Below are 26,180 nucleotides of genomic sequence, written 5' to 3' on the forward strand. Positions count from 1 at the left end.
AAGCACTTGTTCAGAGTGGGGTACCCGAGGATTCCATGTTAGCTTTGAATCAAGCAATTTACCAAATAGGTGAAGTTTGGGACATGTTTTAGTTTTTGATTGTTCACCTTACAATTATTTCTAAAACCCTTATGGGGATTTATGGCCATGTACTTAATTTTGCCCATGTGTATTTCTAAGTCTTTAACATTACATTACACTATTTATTAAAATCATCCACTACGTTTTACAAGCCCCTGGGTGTCTGTGAAATCAGGAAGGTGTTGTCTGCAAATATTAAACCCTGGAACAGAGTTCACACTCAAGTTAGGAAGGTAATTTTTTGTTTTTTGTAAATGTTCAACCACATCATTGATATAGTGCAAGAACAGGGTGGGAGCAAGTACGCATCCCTGTCTCTCCATCAATTGGGATTGGTTCAGTGAGCTCCCCATTCATGCCCCAGCAAACTCTTGCATAGTTCTAACAGTGTAGCCTTGCTATCTGAACTAACGGGTTTGCAAGCTTTTCTGTTTTTCTAATGAGTCCCACAGTAGGCATCTAGGCCGAAGGCCGCCCTTAGGTGTACAAATGCTATGTAGATATGCCCCCCCTTTACCTTGACATATTTCCAAATGATATACTGTTAGTCTCTATCCATTTGTAAGCCTATGTAAATGTTGCCTAGCGTAAATTTTTTGGAGCACGTCTATTAGGCTAGTTGGCTTATAATTCTCGGGTTTCTGTTTACTACCTTTTTTATGGCTAGGCATGATTTCAGCCCCTTTCCATGTTGCCGGTACTGGAGCACCTGCTGCTATGGTGTTACTGATTAGGTTAACATACGGGACCAAAACCTTTTTATCACGTTTGAACAGATCTCCAGGATATTTGTCCAATCCCGGGGCTTTTCCCTGCTTGATGGTATCTATTGCATGTTTGGTTTCTTTTAAAGTAAAAATGATCTCATCTCTGACTCCCTCATCATTAGCAGGTCCACAGTATTCAATGATAGAAGACTGAAAACTAGAGTATAGGTTGGTAAAGTGCTCGGTCGAGGATACTTAATCCAAGTAATGCTCCGTTTGCACTACTTGATCCTTGTCCCCTAACACAATTATTTTCCAGAACACTGTCAGGTTATTGGTTTTTGCTGCCTGGAGATCTAACCAGCTATTTTCCTCCCAGTTCTTCCTTGCGGTGACCAATGTTTTCCTATGGCTGTCCCTAGCCCTCCTTATTGAGTTGCGCTTCGCCATTTTAAACTTTCCAGTAGGCACATTTAGCTTTCCTGCAGTCAGATGCCTACCAAGGGTTCGTTTTTTGTGTTCATCTTGCTGTTAAGGCTTCACTTTCTTTCTAATATCTCTAGTGAGAAGGGCATCTAACTTTGAAACTTGGAGGTTATGTATGGTTATTGCTGGTGTTGTTGTAGAGATAGTAGGTGCAGAAACAGGAAGGCGCAGAGTAGCACTAACAAAACTACAGTGCCATGTAACGGAGGGAGGGTTGGCTGCTCCTGATCCTGAATCTTATTATCTGGTGGCTCACTCACTGCAGTGGTTAAATAGGTAGGTTTCCTGTCAAAAGAACATTGCTTGCATTTCGGAAAGCTATTAAAACCTTCCTTTTTGCGTTAGTATAGATTATAGCTAGGATGGTCAGTGCCGTGCCTGGCTGTTTTCTGTGTAGGTAGATCCGATAGCGCCGGGACGCCCCTTCGCTGGGGCAGCTGTGCGCTTTACAAAACTTTTTAACATAACATAACCCTGGGGAGGGTGTTATTGGCTCACTGCCTGATTTGCAGGACTTATTTAAAGTCTTCTTGCTTCCTCAGCGGAGACTGCCTTCAATTTCTCTCAAGAGCTGCTAGTGATACAGCAGTGCTGCTGACTTAGACTGCCACAAACCAGACTCCAGGTACCCGATTCGCCTGATACGCCATTAAAATGGATGAAGATAGTGGCCCAGGTAGGAGCATTAGCAGGGATTGAAAGATGGACTCCCTGTAGGGTTACCCGTGTTGAAGACCTATATCGGAATGGAGTATTGCTTAGGTTTGAAGACTTGGCTGAAGAATTTAATACCTAGAGGACAATTTTTAGCACACAGGGCATTGGTTGTAACAATACGGAATTATTGGAGAAATGAAGATGCTGGACCTGCCACACATCAGGTGTGTCAACAGCTCTGTACAACAGGGTGTGTGCGAGCGGTCTTGTATCTATATTGTGAGATTCTTGCAAATATTCCTTCTCCTCTTGCTGAGTTGAAAATAAAATGGGAGAGACTTGGAGTTCCAAATTAATGAGTTGTACTGGGATAGACTTGTAGTGCATATACCAGCTGTTTCTAGAAACGCTAGGTTCAAATTAATTAATTTCTACATCCTGCATAGAGCTTATCTTACACCTGGCAAGATTTACAAGTTCTATGCGACTGAAAAATGACCTAGATGGGGGTAGTTGGGGGCAGAAATGTTCCACATGGTATGGTCCTGCCCTTCATCTGGGAGGAAGGGATCAAATATATTAATGGAATGGAACTTGCGAGATATCCCTTGTACACCCTTGAACTGCCTCCTAGGGGGGTACCCTCGTGCTAAAAATAAACCTACTACTACATTTACTGAATTAGGTTTGATTTTGGCAAAACGAGAATTGACTATGCACTGGAAATCAGCGCATGGTCCTCAAATTACTAGATAGCATAAAGAAATGGTTAAATGGGCAAGTTTGGAGAGTGTTGTGTTGTTTCTTGAGATGAAAAGAGGACGAGGGGAAATTGAAAGGGTTGAAGCGTTAAACACCTGGCGGATAGTTTGTTGGCCCCGGAAGCAGACACAGATTCATTGAATAGCTCCCTGAGTCCTTGCGGTTTAGGGAAGTGAAATCTAATTTAATACTGATAAATTGGGTGATAATGGGTACTATTGTGATATACTTATGCTTGACGAATATTTTGACACTTTATTTATGACTGCATTTCTTGATTAGGTGTAACTGTGGGTGGGGGATTGATGTTCTAGTTTTATTGTACTCATTTTAGTAGACCTAAGATATGTATGAAATATACAGTAGTTGGAATATGCTTGAATGCTTGTGGATGCATGTCATATGAGATATATTGATATCACTTCCTGTCCCAAATGCTCGTTGGTTTCCAATCACCGGCGAAAAATTGTTCCAGCGCACCTTAACTAAGTTTTTCAGAACAAGCTTTATTGTCATATCAGGAAAGATTGCAAAAACATTCCACAGGACTCCGAACCCCGAAGGGGCCATGAGCATAAAATCAAGGAACAGAGATTAGCAATCAATGTAGAAATCAACAATAATCAGTTTTGGGGTTTTAAGGTGAATAGTTCAAATGACAGTGCTGAGGGGTGCAGACGGAATTGCACATCGAACATGGCCCCTTCCAGCCTTTGGCTGAGGCAGCGTGTCAGTCATACTATGAGCCAGATTACCCTGTCCGAATATCTTGACAGATTAGTACCATGGTGGAGATGAGGAACAAAAAAAAAAAAAAAAACAATAATCAGTTTTGTCGAAGAACCCTCCAATCCCACCACTCCACAGAAACTACCCTCCACCCGGGTCCCCTCCTAAACCCAAACACGATGTCAGTCCATATTCGATAATGCAGTCTATATGAAATTGGCAGTACACTTCTACCCTCGCCCAGGTCCATCAAACAGCTGCTCACTGATAGCATCCTGTTGTGCCGGCGGCTCCAGCCACAGCCCCCTCTTCCAGATTTTGAAATGTTTTTTAGGGCAGCCTCGTGCTTCGAACATCGGACGTTCTAAACTCATACAGTAGTCCAATCCCTGTTTCCAGGCCTCTATCGGGGGAGCTCGAGTGTTTTTCCAGGCACGGGCCACATCCCTTTTAGCCACCACTAGGCCTAGGAGTAACAAGTGTCTTTTGTATATGTTGCCTCCTACCTGCTCTAGAACATGTAAGAGACCTAGCTGTGATGTACGGGGGAGTGTCCAACCCAGCACCTCATCCAGACAATCCCAGACCCGCTTCCAGTACCCCTCCAATGCGCTGCATGACCACACCATATGTATAAACGAGCCTACCTCACGGCAACACCTCAGGCAGTCAGGGGAGGCAATCAGACCAGCCTTATGCAATCGCTCTCTCGTGTAGTAGGCCCTGTGCAGGTATTTAAACTGTATGAAGCGTAATCTCACTGCAATAGCCGTCTCCATTGGGGCTGCCAGGGCCTCTCTCCAGCTCTCCCCATCTAATTCTCCTACATCTCTTTCCCATATGGACCTCAGTTTGTCCAGGGAGGAGGAGCAGTGGGTAACGAGGGATCGATAGATGCAGGATATTTTTTTATCTTTCAGTTCCCCCATGAACAGCTTGGCTTGCAAGGGGCTGAATTCTGGCAGGGATTCCAGTCCCTCCAAGGCAGGGGAGATAGCGTGTCTAAACTGTAGGTATTGAAAGAATTGGGAGTTCGGCATATCATATTCGTCCCTCAGAGCCTGGAACGATTTAAGGGTCGCCCCCCTCATAACATGTCCCAGTGTCGAGATCCCTATTGCCTCCCAGCCTCGGAATCCCCGCAATGCCGCCAGAGCCGGCAAACGGCCATTGTGCCTCAGAGGAGTCTCCTGCGTCAATGTGTTCCACCACCCCATACGGCCCAGCGCTCTCCGCCACACCTGAAACACCACCTGTGTAACCATCTGTGTAACCATCGGAAGTTTCTTTTTTTTTGCTGCCGAGTATGGGAGCTCATGTAGGGTATCGGGATCCATCAGGTACCGCTCCAAGGCATATGCCGGGTCACTGAGGTCACCATACCACCATTCGTTTAACACCAAAAGGTGGGACGCTTGGTAGTAAGATAAAATATCTGACGATGCCAGGCCGCCACAATATGTGAACAAGAAGCATGTGCGAAGCGCCACCCGGACAGCGCCCCCCCAGCCCAGAGAAAGCGACCCAGTGCCGAGTTGACCTGGCGGAACCACCGCTGCGAGACAGGGTACAGGTGATTTTGTAGTTGATATAGTAGACGCGGGAGGGCTACCATCTTAAATATGGCGGAGCGGCCATATATATTGAGGGGCATGCGGGACCACGTCTTCATATCAGATCGAACTTTGTCCCACACCGGAACGATATTCCCACGAGACTCCCGGTATAGCCGACAGGAATACCCCGAGATATTTTAGGCCCCCCGCTGCCTCCCGAAGGGCCGATGCCCAGTCGCCAAGCGCCGCACCATCGCCTAGGGTCCTTAGTGTAGATTTCTGTACATTAAGATTCAATCAATCAATCAATGACATTTATAGAGCGCGCTACATACCCGTAGGGTCTCAAGGCGCTGGGGGTGAGGGGGGTGCCGCTACTGCTCGAACAGCCAGGTCTTCAGTTTCTTCCTGAAGGAGAGGTGGTCTTGGGTCAGGCGCAGGTCGGTCGGGAGGGAGTTCCAGGTCTTGGCGGCCAGGTAGGAGAAGGACCTTCCTCCTGTAGTCGCTCTTCGGATGCGGGGGACGGCGGCGAGGGCGTGGTTGGCTGATCGGAGGTGGCGTTTGGGAGCGTAGAAGTTGACTCGGCTGTTGAGGTAGCTCGGGCCTTGGTCGCGTAGGGCTTTGTGTGCGTGGGTGAGGAGGCGGAAGGTGATTCTTTTGTTGACGGGGAGCCAGTGAAGGTCTCTCAGATGTCCGGAGATGTGGCTGGTTCGTGGGATGTCGAGGATGAGTCTGGCTGAGGCGTTCTGGATCCGCTGGAGTCTCTTCTGGAGCTTGGCGGTGGTACCGGCGTAGAGGGCGTTGCCGTAGTCCAGTCGGCTGGTGACGAGGGCCTGGGTGACGGTCTTCCTGGTCTCGGTGGGGATCCACCAGAAGATCTTCCGTAGCATGCGTAGGATGTTGAAGCACGCCGAGGAGACGTTGTTGACTTGCCTGGTCATGGAGAGGGAGGAGTCCAGGATGAAGCCCAGGTTGCGTGCATGGTCTGTCGGTTTGGGTGCGGTGCCCAAGATTGAGCCCCGAGACCTCACCGAATATCCTCATAATTTCAAGAACTCTTGGGCCCAACCTATTAAGGTCAGTGAGAAAGAACAGCACGTCGTCTGCATAAAGAGCGATCCTATCTGAGTCCCACTCGAACCCCCTCATCTGCGCATCTATGCGGACCCACGCTGCTAGTGGTTCCATGGCGAGCGCAAATAAATATGGCGAGAGAGGGCAGCCCTGGCAGGTACCCCGTCCTATAGGCAGGGTCTCCGAGACAATCCCCGCCACCCGAACCGACGCCCTTAAATCTGTGTACAGCAGCCGAACGTAGGAAAGAAAGTGGGGTCCAAGATTTAGCCGTGACAGGAGATATATCCGCTAGCAGCAACGCTGCTTGGGCTCCGGTAGCTTTCATCATTTCCAGAGCCGCTTGGGCTCGCCTGATATTATGCCTAGTGGCTCTGTGGGGCAAAAACCCAGCCTGGTCTGGGTGGACCAGGGTGGTGATTAGCAGGAGGAGGCGGTTGGCAAGGGCCTTGGCGAGTATCTTTGCTTCAGTATTCAGTAATGAGATAGGGCGATAGGATGCATGGCGGTCCGGGGGCCTCCCCGGTTTGCAGAAGACCACTATCTCGGCGTGCCTCCAATCTCCCGGTAGGTGGCCCGCCTCCCTTGCAGCATCCAATGCCCTCTTATAGGGTGCCCCTAGCTGAGTATGATATTTCCGAAAGTACTCACATGGGAACCCGTTAGGCCCGGGGCCTTCCCTGCATTCAACTCTCCTAAGGCCATCCCCAGTTCCTCCGCAGATAGAGGGAGCTCAAGGCTATCACGCTCATCATCGGAGACCCCACGCGGCGGGAGATCCGCCAGAAACCGGTCAACCTCGGCCGCCTGAAGGGACTCCCTGGGGGAGTATTGATCCGCAAAATAGCATGCGAAGCTGTCCGCGATCGCCTTAGGGTCTGAAAGGGAGCCACCGGCTCCATCCCGTAGTGCTGGCAATACCGGCGCCTGAAGTGTGCCCTGGCACAGTCTGTACAGCATTATGCCCGACTTGTCCCCCCACTGGTAGATTCTGCTGTGTCGCAAGCCACACCTGGCGTGATTCCTCCAGTTGCAGGGAAGCAGCATCTGGCTGCGCCTGCAGTAGCCGCCGGACATCCTCCCCTCTCCGGTTTCTGCACAGGAGCTCTCTAGGGTACGCACACGGTCCGCAGCCCTCTCCAGCTCCGCTCCGCGCAACTTACGTGCCCCAGAACACCAGGCTATGTCTACTCCCCGGAGTGTGGGTTTCAACGCTTCCCAGAGGGTCATGTCGTCCACTCCCGATCCTTCATTATCAGACCAGTAGTGGGCTATCGCTTCCCGCATATGGGATTGATACTCATCTTGCTGAAGGTGCCAGGTGGAGAGGCGCCATCGAAACGGCTGCCGTCTCCTGTCCAGGCGGATATCCATAACTATTGGAGAGTGATCGGAGAGCCCACGTGGCAATATGGCCGTCAAATCTATCCTTCCTATCGTAGGGGAGGGGACAAACAGATAGTCCAAGCGAGAGAAGGAGCCACCTTAACTAAGTTTGACATTACTACATTTCGAGACTTCTATCCAGAGGGGCATATTTTTTCCCCATCTGAAGATGCCCGTTTTCAGACTGTCACATTCATGGACAGCTTCGTATTGAGATGTATCCGGTCTGCGCGGCGATGCCTGGCTTCCCCCTTGAGCCGGAATTTTTCCCGCCTTTAATACTTATAATAGAGAACCCTACTGGGGCACATCTCATCTCCAAACTGTACAAATCCTGCACGTCCTTACGACCCGTTCATGATGATAAAGTTTGCACAGACTGGGAGACAGATCAGTGGGCTAAATGCTGCGCAGTGACACATGACGTCTCATTAAACAGTAGACATAAGCTGTTACATTACAAGTTCCTGCGGCAAATTTGTTTCACCCCAGCTAAAGCACACAGACTGGGCCCTACTAGACCACACACATGCCGCATATGCGCAGCCCCACATTCCGATTTTGCTCACCTCACATGGACTTGCCCGAAGCTTCACGCATACTGGGAGGAAGTGCACAGCACATTTGGTACCATTACGAAGTTGACCCTTAACCACATTCCGAAAGTAGCACTACTGGGATATACCGTGAACTTACCCAAAAATATCAGGCGTTTTGCATCCCTCAGTTTATTGTTAGCCAAACGCGAAATTGCCCTACTGTGGGGTCGCAGAACTGCTCCCACCCTGGCAGGCTGGTTACGCAGCCTGGCTTACTGCAATACAAACAGTGAGGTATATGCTGATCTCATACCCGGGACCTCGTGGCCTAAAGACATCTGGGTCCCCAACAAGCTGTACATAACCGGTCTACAGCAAGACGCCAGCTCTCAGCCACAAAACGGCATAGTCCCAGAAGTGTGGGGTGAGGTGCCTATCCTACTGCATCCTTAGTTCGGTTTGCTCTACTCCAATCCCTCAAACAGTTGATCAGGCTGTTTTTAATACTTACGGTATCTGTGGACATTTAACTGAGACCGAATCTTGGGCATTTAACACCAATTCACAGAGCGTGTAGATATGGGTTGGCATAGAAGACTATCTTTTCATTGCAATGTTGTATTGTTCAACAGGGTATTATCAGTTTGCGATATGTCGATTCTATGGTTACATTGTGACAAACATTTACTGTATTTTCTCTTTACATGTACGTTGTTCTCATGCCAAGATTTTGTCAATGTCCATCTATGCCTGTATTCGTTTCTCTATTGCCAAAATGACGAATAAAGTTTTTGGAAAAAGATACATTGATATCACTTTTAATTTCTAAAATATAGTTATCTGGGTATTTCTCGTTTTTAACCTATATTTTAATCTATTAATTATAATTATCTGTATACCTTTCTTAAGCAAATTACTGTATATGTAGTGCACATCATTTATGATCAGTATGATATGCCTGTCGCTAATGCACTAAGGTCTAAATAATGAAAGAAATACAAATTATTTAAACTCTAGCAGATACAGTATATATTTTCTACATGAAGGAAGAGAGGTAAATAGGTTTCAGTCGCTCTATGGTGTGCAGATCTCTTAAACGTAACGCAAAGAATACTTTTCCTCTACTTGAAACCCACTGTATTTGTTTCGCATTGTTCTCTCAAACCCAACATGTAAACTCTAGACTTGTTATCCATAATATTCCTTGAAATTGTATTTAATTCGGTGCTCCCCTGTTGGGGTAGAACCCTGAATCATACCTTACCATCTGTGCTGGATAACCGCCACCTTCTGCTCAAGTGAAAGTGAAGGGAAGAAACACCTTCATCAACCGAACCCTCTATCGTGCTGAATTGCTAGTCTTCAATCTATTTTGTATGTCCTAGGTTATAGTTAGATCCCCACCCTTACTTCATTTCCTAATTTTACCATAACCTTTCTTTTTGATCGTACATCTCCTACCATGCTTAGGCTACTCTTTCTGGTCTCTGCACCGTGTTCCCTTTGTTTTACAGCTACCATGCTAGTCAAAGTCAAACTGGCTGCATCGCTGTTAATCCTTACCTAGTGTCCTTCTGTGTGGTTCATTAGCATTAGTAAATTGAAAACTATCATTTCCTCATTGAATTTGGCTCCCGCTACTCAAACTGTGAAATAAATTGAGAGTTTTAACTCTCACTCACTAGTTCTTGCTCCTGAACCATGGATTCAGGGTTCTAATGCATGCTTCGATTTTAAAGTAGGTTTGCAGATGCCAGTTTCTCTGCTTATTCATTTTTTGCTGTAGATACATTTCTGACTCACAGTTGGACTCGTTAGAACCGGAAACATATCTCTTTGTATCTGGCTAAAAGTTTGACAAATAAACACAGCCTTATTTTTTTTTTTTTTAAAGGAGTTTAGTTACTACCTCTGAGAAGCGTAGTCAAATGGCTCCAGGAAGAGGGGGAACTCATAAAAGTCATGGAGATGCTATCTAGCAATGCATTTCATCAATACTGCCGTAGACCTAGAGGTCTGAATGATTCAAACCCCCGGCCTGTATTAGCAAACACATATGCTATTGTGATCAAGCTTTCAACCTTTGCTGCAAGACTGACTGAAGCCAGGCAAAGGAACGCGATTAAAGAGGTTAAGAGAAAACTGATTTAGTTTCTCTGTGACCAAGTATATCAGGCACATTCGGAGTGCCATACGGAAAGCAGAGACTACAAGGCAAAACCATGGAAATTGGTGTAATTTTCCTCTTGGCTCCACACCAATATAGCTCTGCAAACTGGGCCAAATACATCTTCTCTCCACCTGACTCTCAAGAGTGAAAGGGTGAGCAGTCAAAAGTTACTCATGGAGGTGGTGTTGGGGGTGTGGAAGCGTAGCGTCTCAGAACTCAACCAAAAGAAACAATTGTTATGTTGCCCAGCCCAGTGCTTATCTTAGTAAGAGGAAATTACTTAATTATCACAGCAAAACAAGATACAAGACAATTCAATGGGGTCTAGATGCAGCATTGCTATTGCAACAATACCTATTAAACAGACACACCTGTCTGGCTCCCTCTCGCCATTGTAGGATTTCATATTGTATGTACAGCTCCTAACTTCTAGTCACAGATCAGGGACAGGTGGTGTTGTCTAGGTCACCCGTAACCTGGAGCAGTTCATTTCAAGAGTTTGTACCTGAATGGTACCCAAATTAAAGGGATCATTTAGGCAACAGTCTCTGTTCCTGCTGCAGAACTCAGTCTGCTCATGTACTTCTGTCTCAAGTGATGCGCATTACCTGCTCACACTGTCATGGTGAGGGTGGGGCTCGAAGCAGGGTGTCTACTGATATGGAATCACAGTGGCAGTTTCAATTGGGACTGCAGCCAAGGTGAGGGAGAAGCATTAATGGAATGCTTGGTAGGCAACTGTCCAGGAAGGTGTGGTCTCAAAGCTAGCATCTAACAAGTAATCATTGTTAAAGGGTGGCCACTGGGCCTGGTTCACACAGGAGAAGTGCTTCTTAGGACCGTTCCGGCCTTCAAGCCAGGTTTAACTCCTGCTTTAGCAGCAACCTTAGACTTTTCCTCCTGGACAGTCTCTCCTCCTGGATAGGCAAGCACTTTTCTCTTCCCTCTATGGACTGAAATTTAGGGTTTTAGATGCTAGGCAGACCTTTGGTTCTCCAGTAAGCTGTGCAGACTTCAGGTGATGTTCCCTCAACTGTGGTAGACACTGGCCCTAGTCACACAGGGGTACTCGGTGTAGCACTGCATTCTTTTGTCATAAAGAATTCGTAAAGGGAACCTAGTACGGCCTTTGGATCCCACTTGTATACACATTTTCCAGACAGGGGATGTGGATCCGCTGTCTAAGGTTTCAGAATGTGTCTAGGGTGATTCTCCTTCAAATTTGTGTTCTGACTGTTCTTCAAACACAGCCTTTTTTCCAAGTGATGGATCTAACAGCAGGTATCGATGGGGCTGGTACCAAGCAGTAGTATCCAAACTATGAGCACAATATGGGAGTTATATGTGTTTGGGTGGCATCAGCCTTCCTGAAACAGCACTCTGACTGACAAAAGGGAAGGCTCCCTCTAGAAACGTTCTCACCCTGAACAACAAACTCCAGTACTTACACCTGAACCGATCAGACACTAAACATTAGCGCTCAGGAAGAATTAGTCAACAGCCCTTTGCTAGTAAGGTCCTTATTAAATTTCTAATGGAAGCTCTGGTTCCATCTGCCCTCACCTCAGTGCCTGGGTCTCCTACCTCCACATACAGTTTGCAGGCAATAGACTTCCACTGTCTGGGGGAAGCTGTCTTTATCTTCTGTTTTGTGGCATACTACACCAAAAGCATCCAAAATGGATTCCACTGGTCCCATTACTAAGACTCTCACAACACCCTGAATCCTACTTCCATGCATGCGCTACATACACACTCACTCCACATACAAGCATTGTTATGTTATCAGGTTTGTAAAGCATGTACCTGCCCCAACAACGGGGCTTCCCAGCACTTGGCTCAGAGGATAGACGAGCTGCAACAACCGGCTCATCAAAGGGGGGGCTAGGTGGTAAAAAAAGCCATGTTTTCAGGCATTTCTTGAAACGCAAGTGGTCCTGGGTGTTCATGATGGGGAGAGGAAGTGAGTTGCAGAGAGACGGGGTAATAACACGAAAGAGTGGCCACTCACTCTTGCTCTCCTGATTTGGGGAACAATGGGCTAGTTGGTCGACTGAGCGCATATCAAAATGCATATGGTATATCAACCCAAGGTTCTTGGTTTCATGTAACGTCAGAACTTTACATGATAGGAGCCAGTAGGCTCACCTCTCCTTAAGACAGAAAAAAAGATTTGATCATACTAATGATTCACAAAACATGGTATGCTGCCGCCACCACTTTATGTTAGGCATCCAGGCTTTACAGCAGTCCAATACCCACTATGAAGGCACAACTGGTAAGCCCTTCCAGGTCTAAGACAAATTCAGCACCTCCCATTATCAGGGACAGGCCTAGGCTTCCACATAAATGCTAGATTAGTGTGACTCCAGGGCCAAATTATAAGTCAGGATGCCAGTTTCACCAGCAGTCAGGCACTCAGGGCAGGTGTGTACGTCAGTTTATTATGCAGGTTACATTCTCGTACCAACAGAGATGGAAAGCAAGAAGGCTATCTATCCTCTAAAACATTTACAAGAAGTATTAGTCTACACATGAAGAAGTCGGTTAGTCTATGCTCAGCCTGAAAAAGAAATGAGGATTTCAAAATCAGCCATGCAGATTAATATGTTTGTGCAGAATAATCACCATGGATTTTTTGTCTTTTTAAGGACTCTAAGTTTGCTGGTATTATGACTTTCTAGGCTGTCACTCAATGCCACAGTGCATGTACTCTGTCGCCAATATTCTACTGTTAAATTGGTTTCACACAATACAGGTATTTCATTTTCCAGTAAGGTCTGTATGTTTGCTCAAAAACTGCACCAGTAGCGTGGAAGTTACATCGTATATCATATGTGGGTTAAAGTATGCATTTCCAACACACACATATAGAACAAAAATGTAGGACTTCTTTTCCAAGCAGAAATTGCTATTTTATATGTCAGCTAATTTATATCTAAAGTGTGCCATTTATGCCCACTGGGTAGGGGGTGCCTAAAGTATAAGAAAAATTAAGTAGCACACTAGGAATCTGGAAAAGTATGTCTGCACAATGATGAATTTCCCAAAAGCTCCTTTCACCAAGGTTGTAAAGCTGTATTTTTAAAGGACAGACCTAGGTATGAATAAAATAATTATTGAAGAAAAAGCTAGGGCATTCATTAAGAGTTATTTTTACCTGGTTTCAAAATTCTAATTTATAGGTGAAAGTAGATTTTTCGGTCAACAAAGGGAGAGACAGGGTTCAAGGGCACTCTTAGTCCCCAATCAATAGATACATAAACAAAAGAAGAGTGTCCGTCAGTAAGGCGTAAGTCTGATCGAGATAGCACGTATAGATATGAGGCCAGCTGTGGTTGGTCAGAAGGCTGGACTAACTTTCAAGAAAAACTCGTGATTTTTTCAGGAAACCCTCACTCACCCTAGTGGTGACATGCTTCATCATCGGGTCCACTCGGGAGATCGAGTACCTCCCGAGTGTGCTACGACGCCAGGAGACTGCGGAGCAGGTTTTTGTGAGAGTGAAGAGTGAAAAAAGTGTAGTTAAAAATGTCAGCGGTTGTCCCAAAAAATCATTTATTCGCTGGTCAACTTGACATATTAAAATTAAGAGCTATGTGCAGGGAAACTATCCAAAAGAAATACAGGTGTTTCCCTGTTAGGAGAAGGTCAACATGTTTCTGCCCTTTAAGTGTATGAGTTTACAGGGCTTTCGTCAGGACCAGTAAGTGGGTGTTACCTCAACAGGTATAGGCGCGCTAAGGCCTACCCTGCTGTAGGTAGTGAAAGTTAAAACAGTGGCACTATGTGTAAAAATAGGTGCGTGAAAATACAAACCAAAAGGCTTGGGGATTTACCTCTTTTGCGAGGAGCCCAGAAGTTTGTATTCAGTATGAACCACGCCCCATAGATTCAGAGGGGGGGTGGGAGCGACAATGGCACACCGCCCGCAACGCTCAGCACCCTCTCGGCACCTAGCTGTCCCCGCTGGATCTCGTGAATCTATGGGGCGTGGTTCATACTGAATACAAACTTCTGGGCTCCTCGCAAAAGAGGTAAATCCCCAAGCCTTTTGGTTTGTATTTTCACGCACCTATTTTTACACATAGTGCCACTGTTTTAACTTTCACTACCTACAGCAGGGTAGGCCTTAGCGCGCCTATACCTGTTGAGGTAACACCCACTTACTGGTCCTGACGAAAGCCCTGTAAACTCATACACTTAAAGGGCAGAAACATGTTGACCTTCTCCTAACAGGGAAACACCTGTATTTCTTTTGGATAGTTTCCCTGCACATAGCTCTTAATTTTAATATGTCAAGTTGACCAGCGAATAAATGATTTTTTGGGACAACCGCTGACATTTTTAACTACACTTTTTTCACTCTAAACTCTCACAAAAACCTGCTCCGCAGTCTCCTGGCGTCGTAGCACACTCGGGAGGTACTCGATCTCCCGAGTGGACCCGATGATGAAGCATGTCACCACTAGGGTGAGTGAGGGTTTCCTGAAAAAATCACGAGTTTTTCTTGAAAGTTAGTCCAGCCTTCTGACCAACCACAGCTGGCCTCATATCTATACGTGCTATCTCGATCAGACTTACGCCTTACTGACGGACACTCTTCTTTTGTTTATGTATCTATTGAAAGTAGATTTTTGACAACTTTAGTGGAAAATTAAATTTTAGAATATCTACTCTGTACTGTCTGTGAGTAAACTAATGTAACCCTTTCGCTGCTGCGGCAATTCCGCCGCAGCGCTAAGGGGCGGGCGCTCGCCGCTCTCACACTGGTGACGGAACCGCTCCGTCACGCCCCTCGGGTGGGCTGTGCTTGTGACAGAGCGGTTCCGTCACGGCCCCGCCCACTCAATAGAACGCGCTGCGCAGGCGCGAAAGCAGCACCGTGCAGGCGCGGCGACGGGCCGTGGCGGAACCGCTCCGTCACCTGCACAGCCCACCCGAGGGGCGTGACGGAGCGGTTCCGTCACCAGCGTGGGAGGGGTTAAGAACGGTTTTGTTTCTCAGCACTACTCCAGAGATCCTGTACACAACCCTGTCTGACTTGCTGGCCCTGATCTTGGGAGGCAAAGGTCTGGCTTCTGGGCCCAGGAAGGCAGAGAGTTCATCGAGTGGTAATTTCGCAGGCTATAGCCTTTCAAGAGGGCAACTGCTGTCCCACAAACCTCCTACCAAGAAATCTGCCAATGAAACTACCAATTGGATGAAGGAATTTAAAGATTAAATATTTAGCTAACGTTTTTCCTAGTTTGGCCAAGTTTTCTAGTTAGGTTCATCTATTTCTGGAAGATGTTTAACTGTTAAAAATAATGATAATCTTCCACATGAATTAGTAACTCAAATTCCCAAGATCTAAACCAGGAACTCTGAATTCTCTAAGGGGGACATGAATGCTTTGTGAACCTTAAGAGGATACGCTGAGAAAGTCAAGCTTGTTTCAGGAGCCAGTCATTCAGAATTCTTTATACACTTAGCAGTACTGCTGGGTTCCAGAGTTGAGAATGCCTAATTTTCTTTCCGTTTGATCAAGAAGTGCCAGCCCGTTGTTTATGTAATGCAGCCTGCATGGAGAACATGCACAGTGCGCATGACACTCTGGCTGGCCCAAGACGGCTGGCCAAAGCGTCATAAGCACTTTACGTGCTCTCACCACTCCTCCCCCTGTGACGCAGGTAGCCATCCGGCAGACCTGGCTTCAGATGCAAGCTGAATACAAAAAACTAAAATGATAATAAAGCACTTTAGAATTAGTTTATTTTTCATATTCAGCTTGCAGCTGATGCGGTGAGGCCACGCTCCTCCGCCTCAGCGGAGGAGCCACCACTGGTTGTACATCTCACATCCAGTTGGACTCATTATTTATTCCATACTTTGCTCTGCAGCAGAACTAAATTTATTTTCAGTGCACCTTTTTGCTATTTAAAATTCAAAAATCAATAAAGACACCATAAAAAGTTAGCTTTTCATTCCTCTGTACCATTACGACCCAATCTTTTTACACCCTCTTTCTTACTTGTGTCCTAATCCCGGAAAAACACAGTTCACAACTAGCAAACATTTCTTTAGTATTTATATACATGCACATTATATGTGCAAACAGGTCAGGATAAAAGCTGTATCCCTTCGACTTACCTTTCTGTAAATAATATTAGAGGCAAAATGCGATTTATTAACATTAAGAAACGTATGTTAATTGATTATACGTCAACAAATGCAAAAACAACAAGCAGCACAGTGTACTGTAATTGGTAACGGGCCTACCGTACAGAGACTCCAAGCTGGCAGGACTATTGTCAATGAGAGCTGAAGCCACCCATACGATTCCGAGAATAAGAAGTGCAAGGAGAATCAGCATAACAACAGTTTCCAATATGCGAGCTCTAATCCCCTAGAAAAATGAAACAAATAGGTTATGTAGTTACTTTCGACACAGACAAAACAAAAAGAAGCAACATTGAGGAGAAAGAATTGTGGCATAGGAATTCATTTAAGACTCCCCTGGAAAATAGAGAATGCAGATTTTTGTATTGCTCGTGCATTTTTTTTATTAATTAGGATATAAAGTTAAGATTTCAAATTATTTTTGGTTTCAAGCCCCTTACACAATTCAAAATATTTGTTACCAATTACCCTGTTGAATCTGGGAGTTCCGAGGGATCAAAATGTGAACATTGAAATAGTAATCTGATCAAGCAAAATAACTTCACTCACTGTGCAAGAGGGCCGTAGGCTGAAGTGTCCTAACCCATGTTTCATGCTGTGTGCTATGATGGGCAGACGCAAAATGAGAATGATGGATTTAAAAGCCGATTGATGAAGAGGATGGGCTTGGCCCCCTCTATGCATATGTGCGTGCATGTATTTTCAATTAAATGAGGCCAGTTAGACAGCTTAAGCAGTTTAGGCTAGAACTAAATGGAAAGCTTTAGATAGCAACAAAACTGTAATGCACACCCTTTCTCTTAAATTAAAATGGAAATAAGGCTTAACTTTCTATGATAATGCCAAATTCTATAGAACATGAAACTATCATTCACCACTTTTTGTCTATGCCACTTTAATATATTAAAAAAAACTCTAAATGTTCAGTAATACAACTGCCTGACATGTTCAGTTTATAAAGATTTGTTGTTCTCACAAAAGCGATGACAAATCACAGAAATACAGATACAATGGTGTCCGACACCAAATGGATATCCATCCTCAAATAATTAAACTCCATAAAATATTGAAAATATAAAGTATACAAAATGATTAAACCAAAATCTACTGACTTTGAATCCATCCTTGAATATCTGTATCTATAAAACATTTACAAAATATACAGACACAATTGCAATCTGTTATCGTAGGCGGGAATTGTGCAATGCTCAGAGCTTATGTCTAATTTGTACCCCTATTCCTTATGAGCACACTTCTCCCAGTCTTACGGGAGTGCATACAGTACAAACCTTTCAATCCTGTACCTCTATCGTGCACAGGGTCCTAACTACTCAAGCCCTTTCAACTTCCAGTGCAGGATCCTAGAGGGAGAGCGTCAGATAATAGATTCATATAAAATCCAATTAATGTATGTACAATAGCTCGATCAAATATGGTTGACTTTAAGCACAGCAGATTTCCAAATATGGTATAAAGCTTAGAAAAAGAGACTTTTATCTTGCATGAAGTTGAAATTATTTGTACCTTTCTTGATTACTATATAAGCGTTCTTTACAGTGAACAAATTATAGTACTCTTTCCTGCAAATCAAAACATACAAATGTTTCCATTATATTCTTTTGGAGAGAGTAACTTTCACTTGTGACAGTCAATAATTTACTCCGGATTAACTCTGGCCAAGAGTAAGTAGGTGCATGGTAAAACCAGTAGGTCCATCTCCGGATTGCCGCCAAAGCTTTATGCTGGTCACTAATCAATTTGACTTCAAGACGGAGAGAGAGTCTGAAGAAAGTGCAGCATAAAGAGAGATAGAATTTAAACAAGCATTGGAAATGCAATAGGTCTCGCATTGGAAAAGTTGGAGCTATTGGTCTTGTAAATGACAAATATTTTATTTATTTGTTTCTTTTTAAAATAGCTAAATCGATAGTTTTGTCATTTACAATGCCAATAGTTATAACTTTCACGAATGTGACACCTATAGCATTTGGAATGCAACATGTTTTGTATTTACGTGACTTAGATGGCAGCTCTGGTCGTTAGGCCACATCTCTAGAGAGCAGGAGTGTGCAGCAGGGAAATCTCTGAAAGGTCCTGTGTTGGAGAACTTTCTGATCCCAACTGGTTAGTTGGGCATAAAGAAGACAGTCATCAACACTTAACGATAATAAGTCCTTCGACTCCTCTGGTGCAGCCTCTGAGATGTTTTAAATTGACTTAGAATCTCTGTCTAGTGATGATAATTTTTAGGTGATTTTCAGCTTATTGCCTTCTGACTGTGCGAGCCACATGATGCTGTGATTGAAACGTATTTATTTTTTTAACTTATTTTACAGAGTATAACCGAGTTGCATAACAATGAACAAACATATAGAATAACTCAGTAATACTATCTGAACTCTGCCTTCCCGCTCTTAAGTGTAACAGACAAACAGACTCTGTGTGCTTCACTCCCAGGATTCACCCTGAATTTAACAAGAAGTGAATAGCTTTACATAAATGCATCATCCTAAGCACTGTGATTTGCAGAGCCAAATTCTATGCTCTGTACAGGGTGTTATGAATGCAGCTTGCTGCCATGCTCCAAACGTTGACGACTTTTTATGTTTATCAAAGGTCATTGACGGATTTGTTTCTGGACTCAGTTATAACATTTTCTGAAGTTCACTTCCAATGAATTGAAAGTATAATATATACAATGGAGGTGAAGGTATCACTATTTTAGTGGATAAAAATGAGGATGAGTAAACATTGAATGCCCAAGGCTGTTTACAGCGGATTAAGGAGAGCGGGAGGAGGCAGCGAGTAGTTTAGCGAGCCAAGGCGGAGGGCATTGCTGTGGGGAGGGGGGAGAAGAAATGCGACACGGCAGGTAGGGTAGGGGGCGGAGCGGGGGTGTGGGAGGAGTGCGGCTGAGGGAACAGACGGCGATTTCAGGCTGCGATGAGGGTGTGAAGCAGCAGGGGCTGCGGGAGGGAGGCTGGGCTGCCTTTGATGTGTAATGCAAGGCAGGCGGCTGGGGACATGTGCACGCACTTTTAATGTCAATGCGCATGCGCATTGAGCTTGAATTTCACGGGCACTGCAAGGAATCGCCATCGACTTGCAAGTTGGTTGAAGTCTGTTTAAGCCCCCATATTCTCGCAAGCTCAATGCGCATGCGCATTGACAGGCGAGACCTAAAAAGGACTTCCCAATCACATTTTCTTTGTGGAACACATTCTACCCCATATAATACACTCTGAGGAATTCTGGCTTTGTGTACTAAATAGATGAGGAAGTGGCCTTTTTTGCACGTCAGTGTAAAAGCTTCAAGGGGCACTTCCATGTGCAATAGCTTTTTTCTGTTAGTGATTTATATGGGCCTGAACAGACACATTAAGATACATATTCACCCCAGATAGACCTAACACTTTTCAATTCACTGAGCCCAGCTAACTATTTAGAGTTCACCTATGTGTGAATTTTCATAAATATGATCACTCTGCTTTTTTTGACATTTATGTTTAAAAAAACGTTTTGTGGATAATTTATTAATAGCTGAAGTCTGTGTTGTAAGTCAAATAGTGTCTGGTCATACGTTGCAACTATCTAATTTTAGGAGAAGCAGCATGGTGTTTTGTAGTACAGATGGAAAATCATGAGAACAATGAGGAAAGCCTAGGGGTTTGGGCCAAAATGAACCATTCTTAGGGCATTATTCTCCACCTATTGTTTTAAAAATTTCGAAGATACATTTGCAGAGTATCTTTTCAGATGCATTCAAGTTAATTAAAAGGACAATAGTTCGGTTTCTTATCTTTGCCTTATTTTCTGTGTACTGGGAGCAATACATAGCCACCTTTCCCTGATGGTATTTATTAATATAGCTGATAATACATTTTTAAAAATGTGGTAGTCAGAAAAAAACCCTGGCATTACCTTTTCTCTTTATGAAAAAGATCATGATTTCATCTGGTCTCTGGTGCGAGGGCAATCTTCAGAATTTAATGCAATGTATTACTTCTGTCAGCAGTGGAGGAGTAATGACGCTAATTACTTTAGATGTGTTTTCCTGTTGTCTAGTTTATGCACTAATGTTTGTATAGTGAGTATACAACCAGGTGACATATTCCAACCCATTATGTCTGGGACCGGGACTTCATGCCTACAGACTTGATAACTAGGGTCTTTTCCTATACTTTGCCAATATCTGTGTGAACCTTTTTCTTGTGATACCGCTCTTAAAAATCACCGCAGTTTATCTTCCACCCTCCTTCTTAGCTCCTTCTTCGTCTTTTGCAAGAACCTTTCAAATGACAAGATAGCTTTTTTTGTTTTATTATTCAAAATATAATGTATATGTAATAACTTATTCCACTGCGTTTGTGTGGGCAGGCCTTTTATTAGTCTATTTACTTCCATCCAAAGGCCTTGAGAAAGCTCTTTCGTTCATGGTAAAACTTTTTCTTTTAGTTTGGTCAGTTTTTCCATTAAGAACTCAAACTAAGCAATAATATGGGTCTTAAAGACGCTCCCTCTGTACTTTATATATGTAAGAGATTATCAAAACATCTTCCTTATTTAGGAACCCAAAACAATACAATTTTCTTGATGTTCACTGACATACCACCTTAGGGCATATTGATAGAAAACTCTAACCTAGCATGTTATAAACCGTGATCACTTAAGTATTTTGAAATGAGCATCATTACTAGGCTTAACAATGATGAGAAGGTATCATATAATCTGTATGAAGAATTATTTGGAGCAAATTGCATGTACGCGCCAGATTTATCCCCGCTGACTACCACCGAGTAGAACGCATCTAATTTCTCAGTACCTAAAATATTCCCTCTTCCATTCAGAATTTTTATCTCTTGCATGCATTCTATGTAAGTTCCTGTTAAGTGTCATTCAATAGTAAGAGGTTTATGTGAGAACTTTCCATCGAGAGCTTCCATAATTAATATATTAGTAAAAAAAAAATCTAAAGAAATGTCCTTAATTCCTGCAACACTTTGGTGAGCAGATAAATGTGTAAGTCCTGAGAGAAAAGTACATTGTTATAAAGCATTAATTTAGTGAAACGCATTCTTTTACCAAATTAAACATAATTAAACTCCAAGATCCATGCTGCCAAAAGTTATCTGACTAAGAACAATCCGTTTTACGCAATATTGCCAAATTAACTAGAGAACTAGCTGCTCCAGAAACTACATACTACCCTTCCATGTGAAAACTGTTAGATTGCCAGAATTCATGTAAACATTGCACAGCTGAATTTTGCAGATTTAGGGGTTTCAACGTATTTTGAAGGTTGACCATAACTGCAACGTTTCAACTTGTAACGTTAACTTGCATAAAACTGTGTTATTTAGTATGTTCCTTCTTTTTCCTACCCTTAGAAAATTGTGCGAAGTCTGTTTAATCAAATAAGCTTGTTCCTGGTTCTTACCTTCCCGTTATTCTTTTGCTAAATGATTGGCATAATATATCTTTTGGGTAGTTATACACTATTTCTGATTTTGATTATTGATGGTCTTATTGCTTTCAATCTGTGGATCATGACCTTTGATGAAATTTAGATAAAGAGTTTTAAAACTTCCCGAGTCTGTGGTTATTATAAGAGTGCAAATGTTTTTTGTTTATTGAACTGTCTTTAAAACTAACTCCCTGATCCAATAGGTTATAGGTACCAGTGACAAGAAGTGGTAAGTCAATGGTACAGGGCCTAGTAGAATAAAATATCTGGTAGTCAGCGCATAGGTTACCTGACTAGGAAAATGTGTTCTTGATTATGGGCCGAGGTGAGTATGGTAAATTTTTAGTCGGGAATACAGAAAGAAAATAGTGTATTCAAGATGTTTTAAAGGCTACCAATATTTGCAGAGTGATTATCAGCAAACTGGACCCTTGATCAGTGTCTCTTAGATAATTCTCCAAGCGTATAAGAGTGTAACAGAGAACCGAATGCAGAGCATGCATAGATTCAGATATTAGTTCTTCTTTTCTCAAAGGAACGTTATTTAATTCATTTCTAGAGGAAAAAAGCAGCAGAAATAGTATATGTTGGATGTATTGGCATGCTTAATAATTATGTGAATACTATGAACCGAGTCCTCTTCCTAGATTGAAAAGGATGCTTTATGTGAAGGAGATGTTACACTTGTAGCACATGAAGGGAATTTGTGAACCATCCATGTTTCTTCTGTTTTTTTACTGCGTATTGGAAGCTGGAGATCACCTATTTAAGTTTGATCCTCCTCTTTAAATATATAGTTTGTTGATATAACAGTATTTTATATCTTCTCTGCCAGTTAAACAACCGAATTATTGAAAAATATATAACAGTCATTGGTTACTCCAAGTTACTTTGTGCTGTTCAACTGGAGTCTGTCTGGGTGATAGGATGCCAAATAATTAATGAATTTTAAATGAAATTTTAAATGAGATGAATGTGCTTGCACACCTTACTTTTATTCTTAACCCTATTTAAAAAAAATTCATATGATTCTAGTGTTCGTGTGCGTGCCACTGTTCTATAAGGAGAGTTCAGACCCTTGTACTCCTTTTATATTCAAATGCGAAGGAGACTGCGGAACCCCACAGTCTAGATACAGTGCACAGCTTTAAAGACAATGATGATTGTCTCAAAACATTTTTAACTGATGATTTAGCAACAAATTAATATACAAACTCTCATGTTTTTATCATTTTCAACATTTCTTTTATCTTTCGCATAAACATGCTATTTGTTTCAGCATTGATTATCACGTTATGTACCATTCATATATTCATATTCTCTACTTCCAAACACATAATTTGTTATGTAACATCCTATATTGCATTTGTAAATAAGACATGCAAAGAAAGAAATTTGTTTTCAAAATTCAAAATTCTAGAGAAGAATCCCAATGCATTTCGGGTCTATCTGACCCTTCTTCAGGGGATATTATAATTATACAATGCGTTAGTGATGAATTTTCATACTCTTGCATCCATAGGTGACCTTCAACACAATAGGTTTCATTTTAGTACTGTGAAAAATAACTATTACTCAGAAAAATAGTTCATGCATACGTATGCAATGTTTAAAAAAAACACCGATGTAGTTTTGAAAAAGCACTCTCCAGGATTCTACATGAAATGTGAAAAGGACATCATGGGGAAGCTTATATAGTGCTCAAATTAGGTGTTAACCGCATGCTGGGTAAAATTAAAGTAGTAAAATTTAAGAGATGAAAAAAAGTAGCGGGTTTTAGTGTGCAGAGTTGATTATATAGCCACCCTTTTTTTGCACCTTAGCCCTATAGTGTTCAAACTTTTAGAATCCCCTCGTGTGACAAACGAACTTGACTGTATTATTCTTACCGCTCCTTGCGGTGCAAGGTAATTGCTAGCTGGAGGCTTGTGCGAGCTCCATTACAATCAGCTGTCGATTCACGTTACAATTTTTGTAGTGCCTAATGGTATAATACACTATTAGCCGTGGTACTGAGGGGTGATATAAAAAGTATTTCAGTACAGTAGGTTCTTCTAACATTTATTTACCTCCCGAAAGGGGTGGAGGTTCCCTTGGGAGTCGGCTAACGCTGTCCTCTATGGCGTTTCTTCAAAGTCGTGCGGGATCTGTTTAAGATAATAATGCGAGTTTAATAAACCGCTTTTAGGGTGTTGCAGCTACTCAGATGAATTTAAAGTTCTAAAGTGAACAGAGTCTCCACTTACTCGAATTTTAAGATTTCGGCTGGGAGAGTCAATCCTTCTCCGTCTTCCGTGAAATGCGCAGACTGGAAGCTGTCCCAGCGTGCAATGCAGTTTTAAAGAGACAGTCTCTCTTTTACATTAACTTTCAATAAATAAGTTCTCAACTCGCTAATGAAAGTCTACCTTGGATGACAATGTCTTTTAAACATGAATCAAAAAAGGATTTTACCAATAATAAACTACTGAATGTAAAATAAATTCCTGTGTATAAGATTTTCAACGAAAGTATCACGTTGCTGTTGGTATGTCGAAAAAAAAGCGCTAGATTGAAAACTTTATTGTTCCTTATAAAATGACTATCCGTGTGTAGTTTGGCCTCCGGTGTCTTATGTTCTCAGTAAGATTAGTCGCTTGCGTCTCTTCATATACTCGCAAAAACATGTTTTTAGACCCTAATGAAATTATAAATAAATGGATTTTAAATGCTAATGGAAAAGAAAAATGCTTCTTCCTAACACACATGGTGTAGAGTTCATTCTAGATCAATACTTTTGTTCGTAACTGATTATTAATCATTCATAGGTAACAGATCATTTCATAATGGTCGTTAAGACCCCCCGGTGCTACTGTACCTAGCAATTTTATCCAGTATGTTTCTCTGCATGCTAAAGCGTTGTGAATGTCTATCCCTGGTGTGTAGGAAATGTGTTCAAGAATGGTAAAACGTAGTTGTGGTATAGAATGCGATGCTTGTAGCCAATGTACAGCCAGCATATTAATTTGTTGCTTAATCATCAGTTAAAAAATGTTTTGAGACGATCATCATTGTCTTTAAAGCTGTGCACTGTATCTAGACTGTGGGGTTCCGCAGTCTCCTTCGCATTTGAATATAAAGGGAGTACAAGGGTCTGAACTCTCCTTATAGAACAGTGGCACGCACACGAACACTAGAATCATATGAATTTTTTTTAAATAGGGTTAAGAATAAAAGTAAGGTGTACAAGCACATTTATTTCATTTAATATTTATCAGATCGGACCAAAACAGTGTTTTGCACCCGTAAAACATGTCTTGGAAAGACATTGCAGACCTGACATCTAATCAAGCTGACACTAAAGCATACACTTCCGATGAGGCAGAATCAATATACGCACTAGTTAGAGAAGTCAGAGATTATAGAGCATCCACAGGCAACACAACACAACAATTAAGACAACTAGAATACTTACTCAGGAAAGAGATTAATCAACGTCTCCACGCGACCACTCTAATAGAGTACCACAAAGTGAAAAGAATCCCTAGAGGACTAAGAATAGCCCTCAAACGCATGCTATTCAAATTCAATAAAGCCTTCATGTCAAGATGGTATGCTATTCTCAATAAATGTTCGCTAGACCTAATATTACTAATAATAGAAGTAATTTCAACAATACTAACTGCATTGAATACAGACATAAATCAACTGAAGGAAGAAATATCGCAGAAAATGGAAGAAGGAGAGTGGGACAAAGTACTGGAAGACATAAACAACCGACTGGACAAACATGCAAAAGAGGTACACGAAAGAAAAATTCGAAAATTTCGAAGAGACACCATCGACTACAAGGTAGACGAGGTATATTCATGGGCAGAAAGTTATGCACATAAAAGATTCTCAACAAAACCAACTACTAACCCTAATTCTTCTGAAGAGAGCTTGGTAACTGATCAGGACCTCACTTTACAACGTCCTAAACCAACATTAATTTCAACTCAAAGAGAAACCGCAATGACGAGTCTGGCCACAACATCACCATCACAGTCTTTTTTAGCCGAGGGCCCGGCTCCCAAAGCACCATCGGACAAAAGCACCCCCATACCAGAGGTCCCACAAGAAGGGGAAAAACAGCAAAAAACAAACGAAGGCAGACCGGCAAGGAAAAAATAGGATCACTGGTCATGAACATCTCAACTAGAACATTAAATAGAGAAGAAACACGAGTACTTAACAAAGGAACATCTTTTGTGCCAACCTACTCATCGAATGCACTAGAAACGGAGATCTCTTTATTTTAATTTACACTAAAATTTACGACTGAAATGGTTTTTCTCAACTTTACCTTCAAGTGAAGAAAGTACACAAGCACCCAGTAAATTTCGTTCCAGAAGTCGGTTTATTTCATCGATCTCACATAAATCTCTG

At 42.8% G+C, this 26,180-nt stretch overlaps 1 protein-coding gene across 1 annotated transcript in view; it reads right to left on the reverse strand.

Annotated features, from left to right (window-relative positions):
• The window catches only part of LMBR1 (limb development membrane protein 1), an 802,485-nt gene that overhangs the window by 278,822 nt on the left and 497,483 nt on the right, over positions 1–26,180 (reverse strand). The window contains exon 6 of the mRNA XM_086941490.1: positions 16,409–16,535. Within this exon, the coding sequence (XP_086797616.1) occupies positions 16,409–16,535 (127 nt within the window). The remainder of the gene's footprint in view (positions 1–16,408; positions 16,536–26,180) is intronic.

The sequence above is a fragment of the Lissotriton vulgaris genome, chromosome 10 (assembly GCF_964263255.1).
Source record: "Lissotriton vulgaris chromosome 10, aLisVul1.2, whole genome shotgun sequence".
NCBI classification, from domain to species: Eukaryota; Metazoa; Chordata; class Amphibia; order Caudata; family Salamandridae; genus Lissotriton; species Lissotriton vulgaris.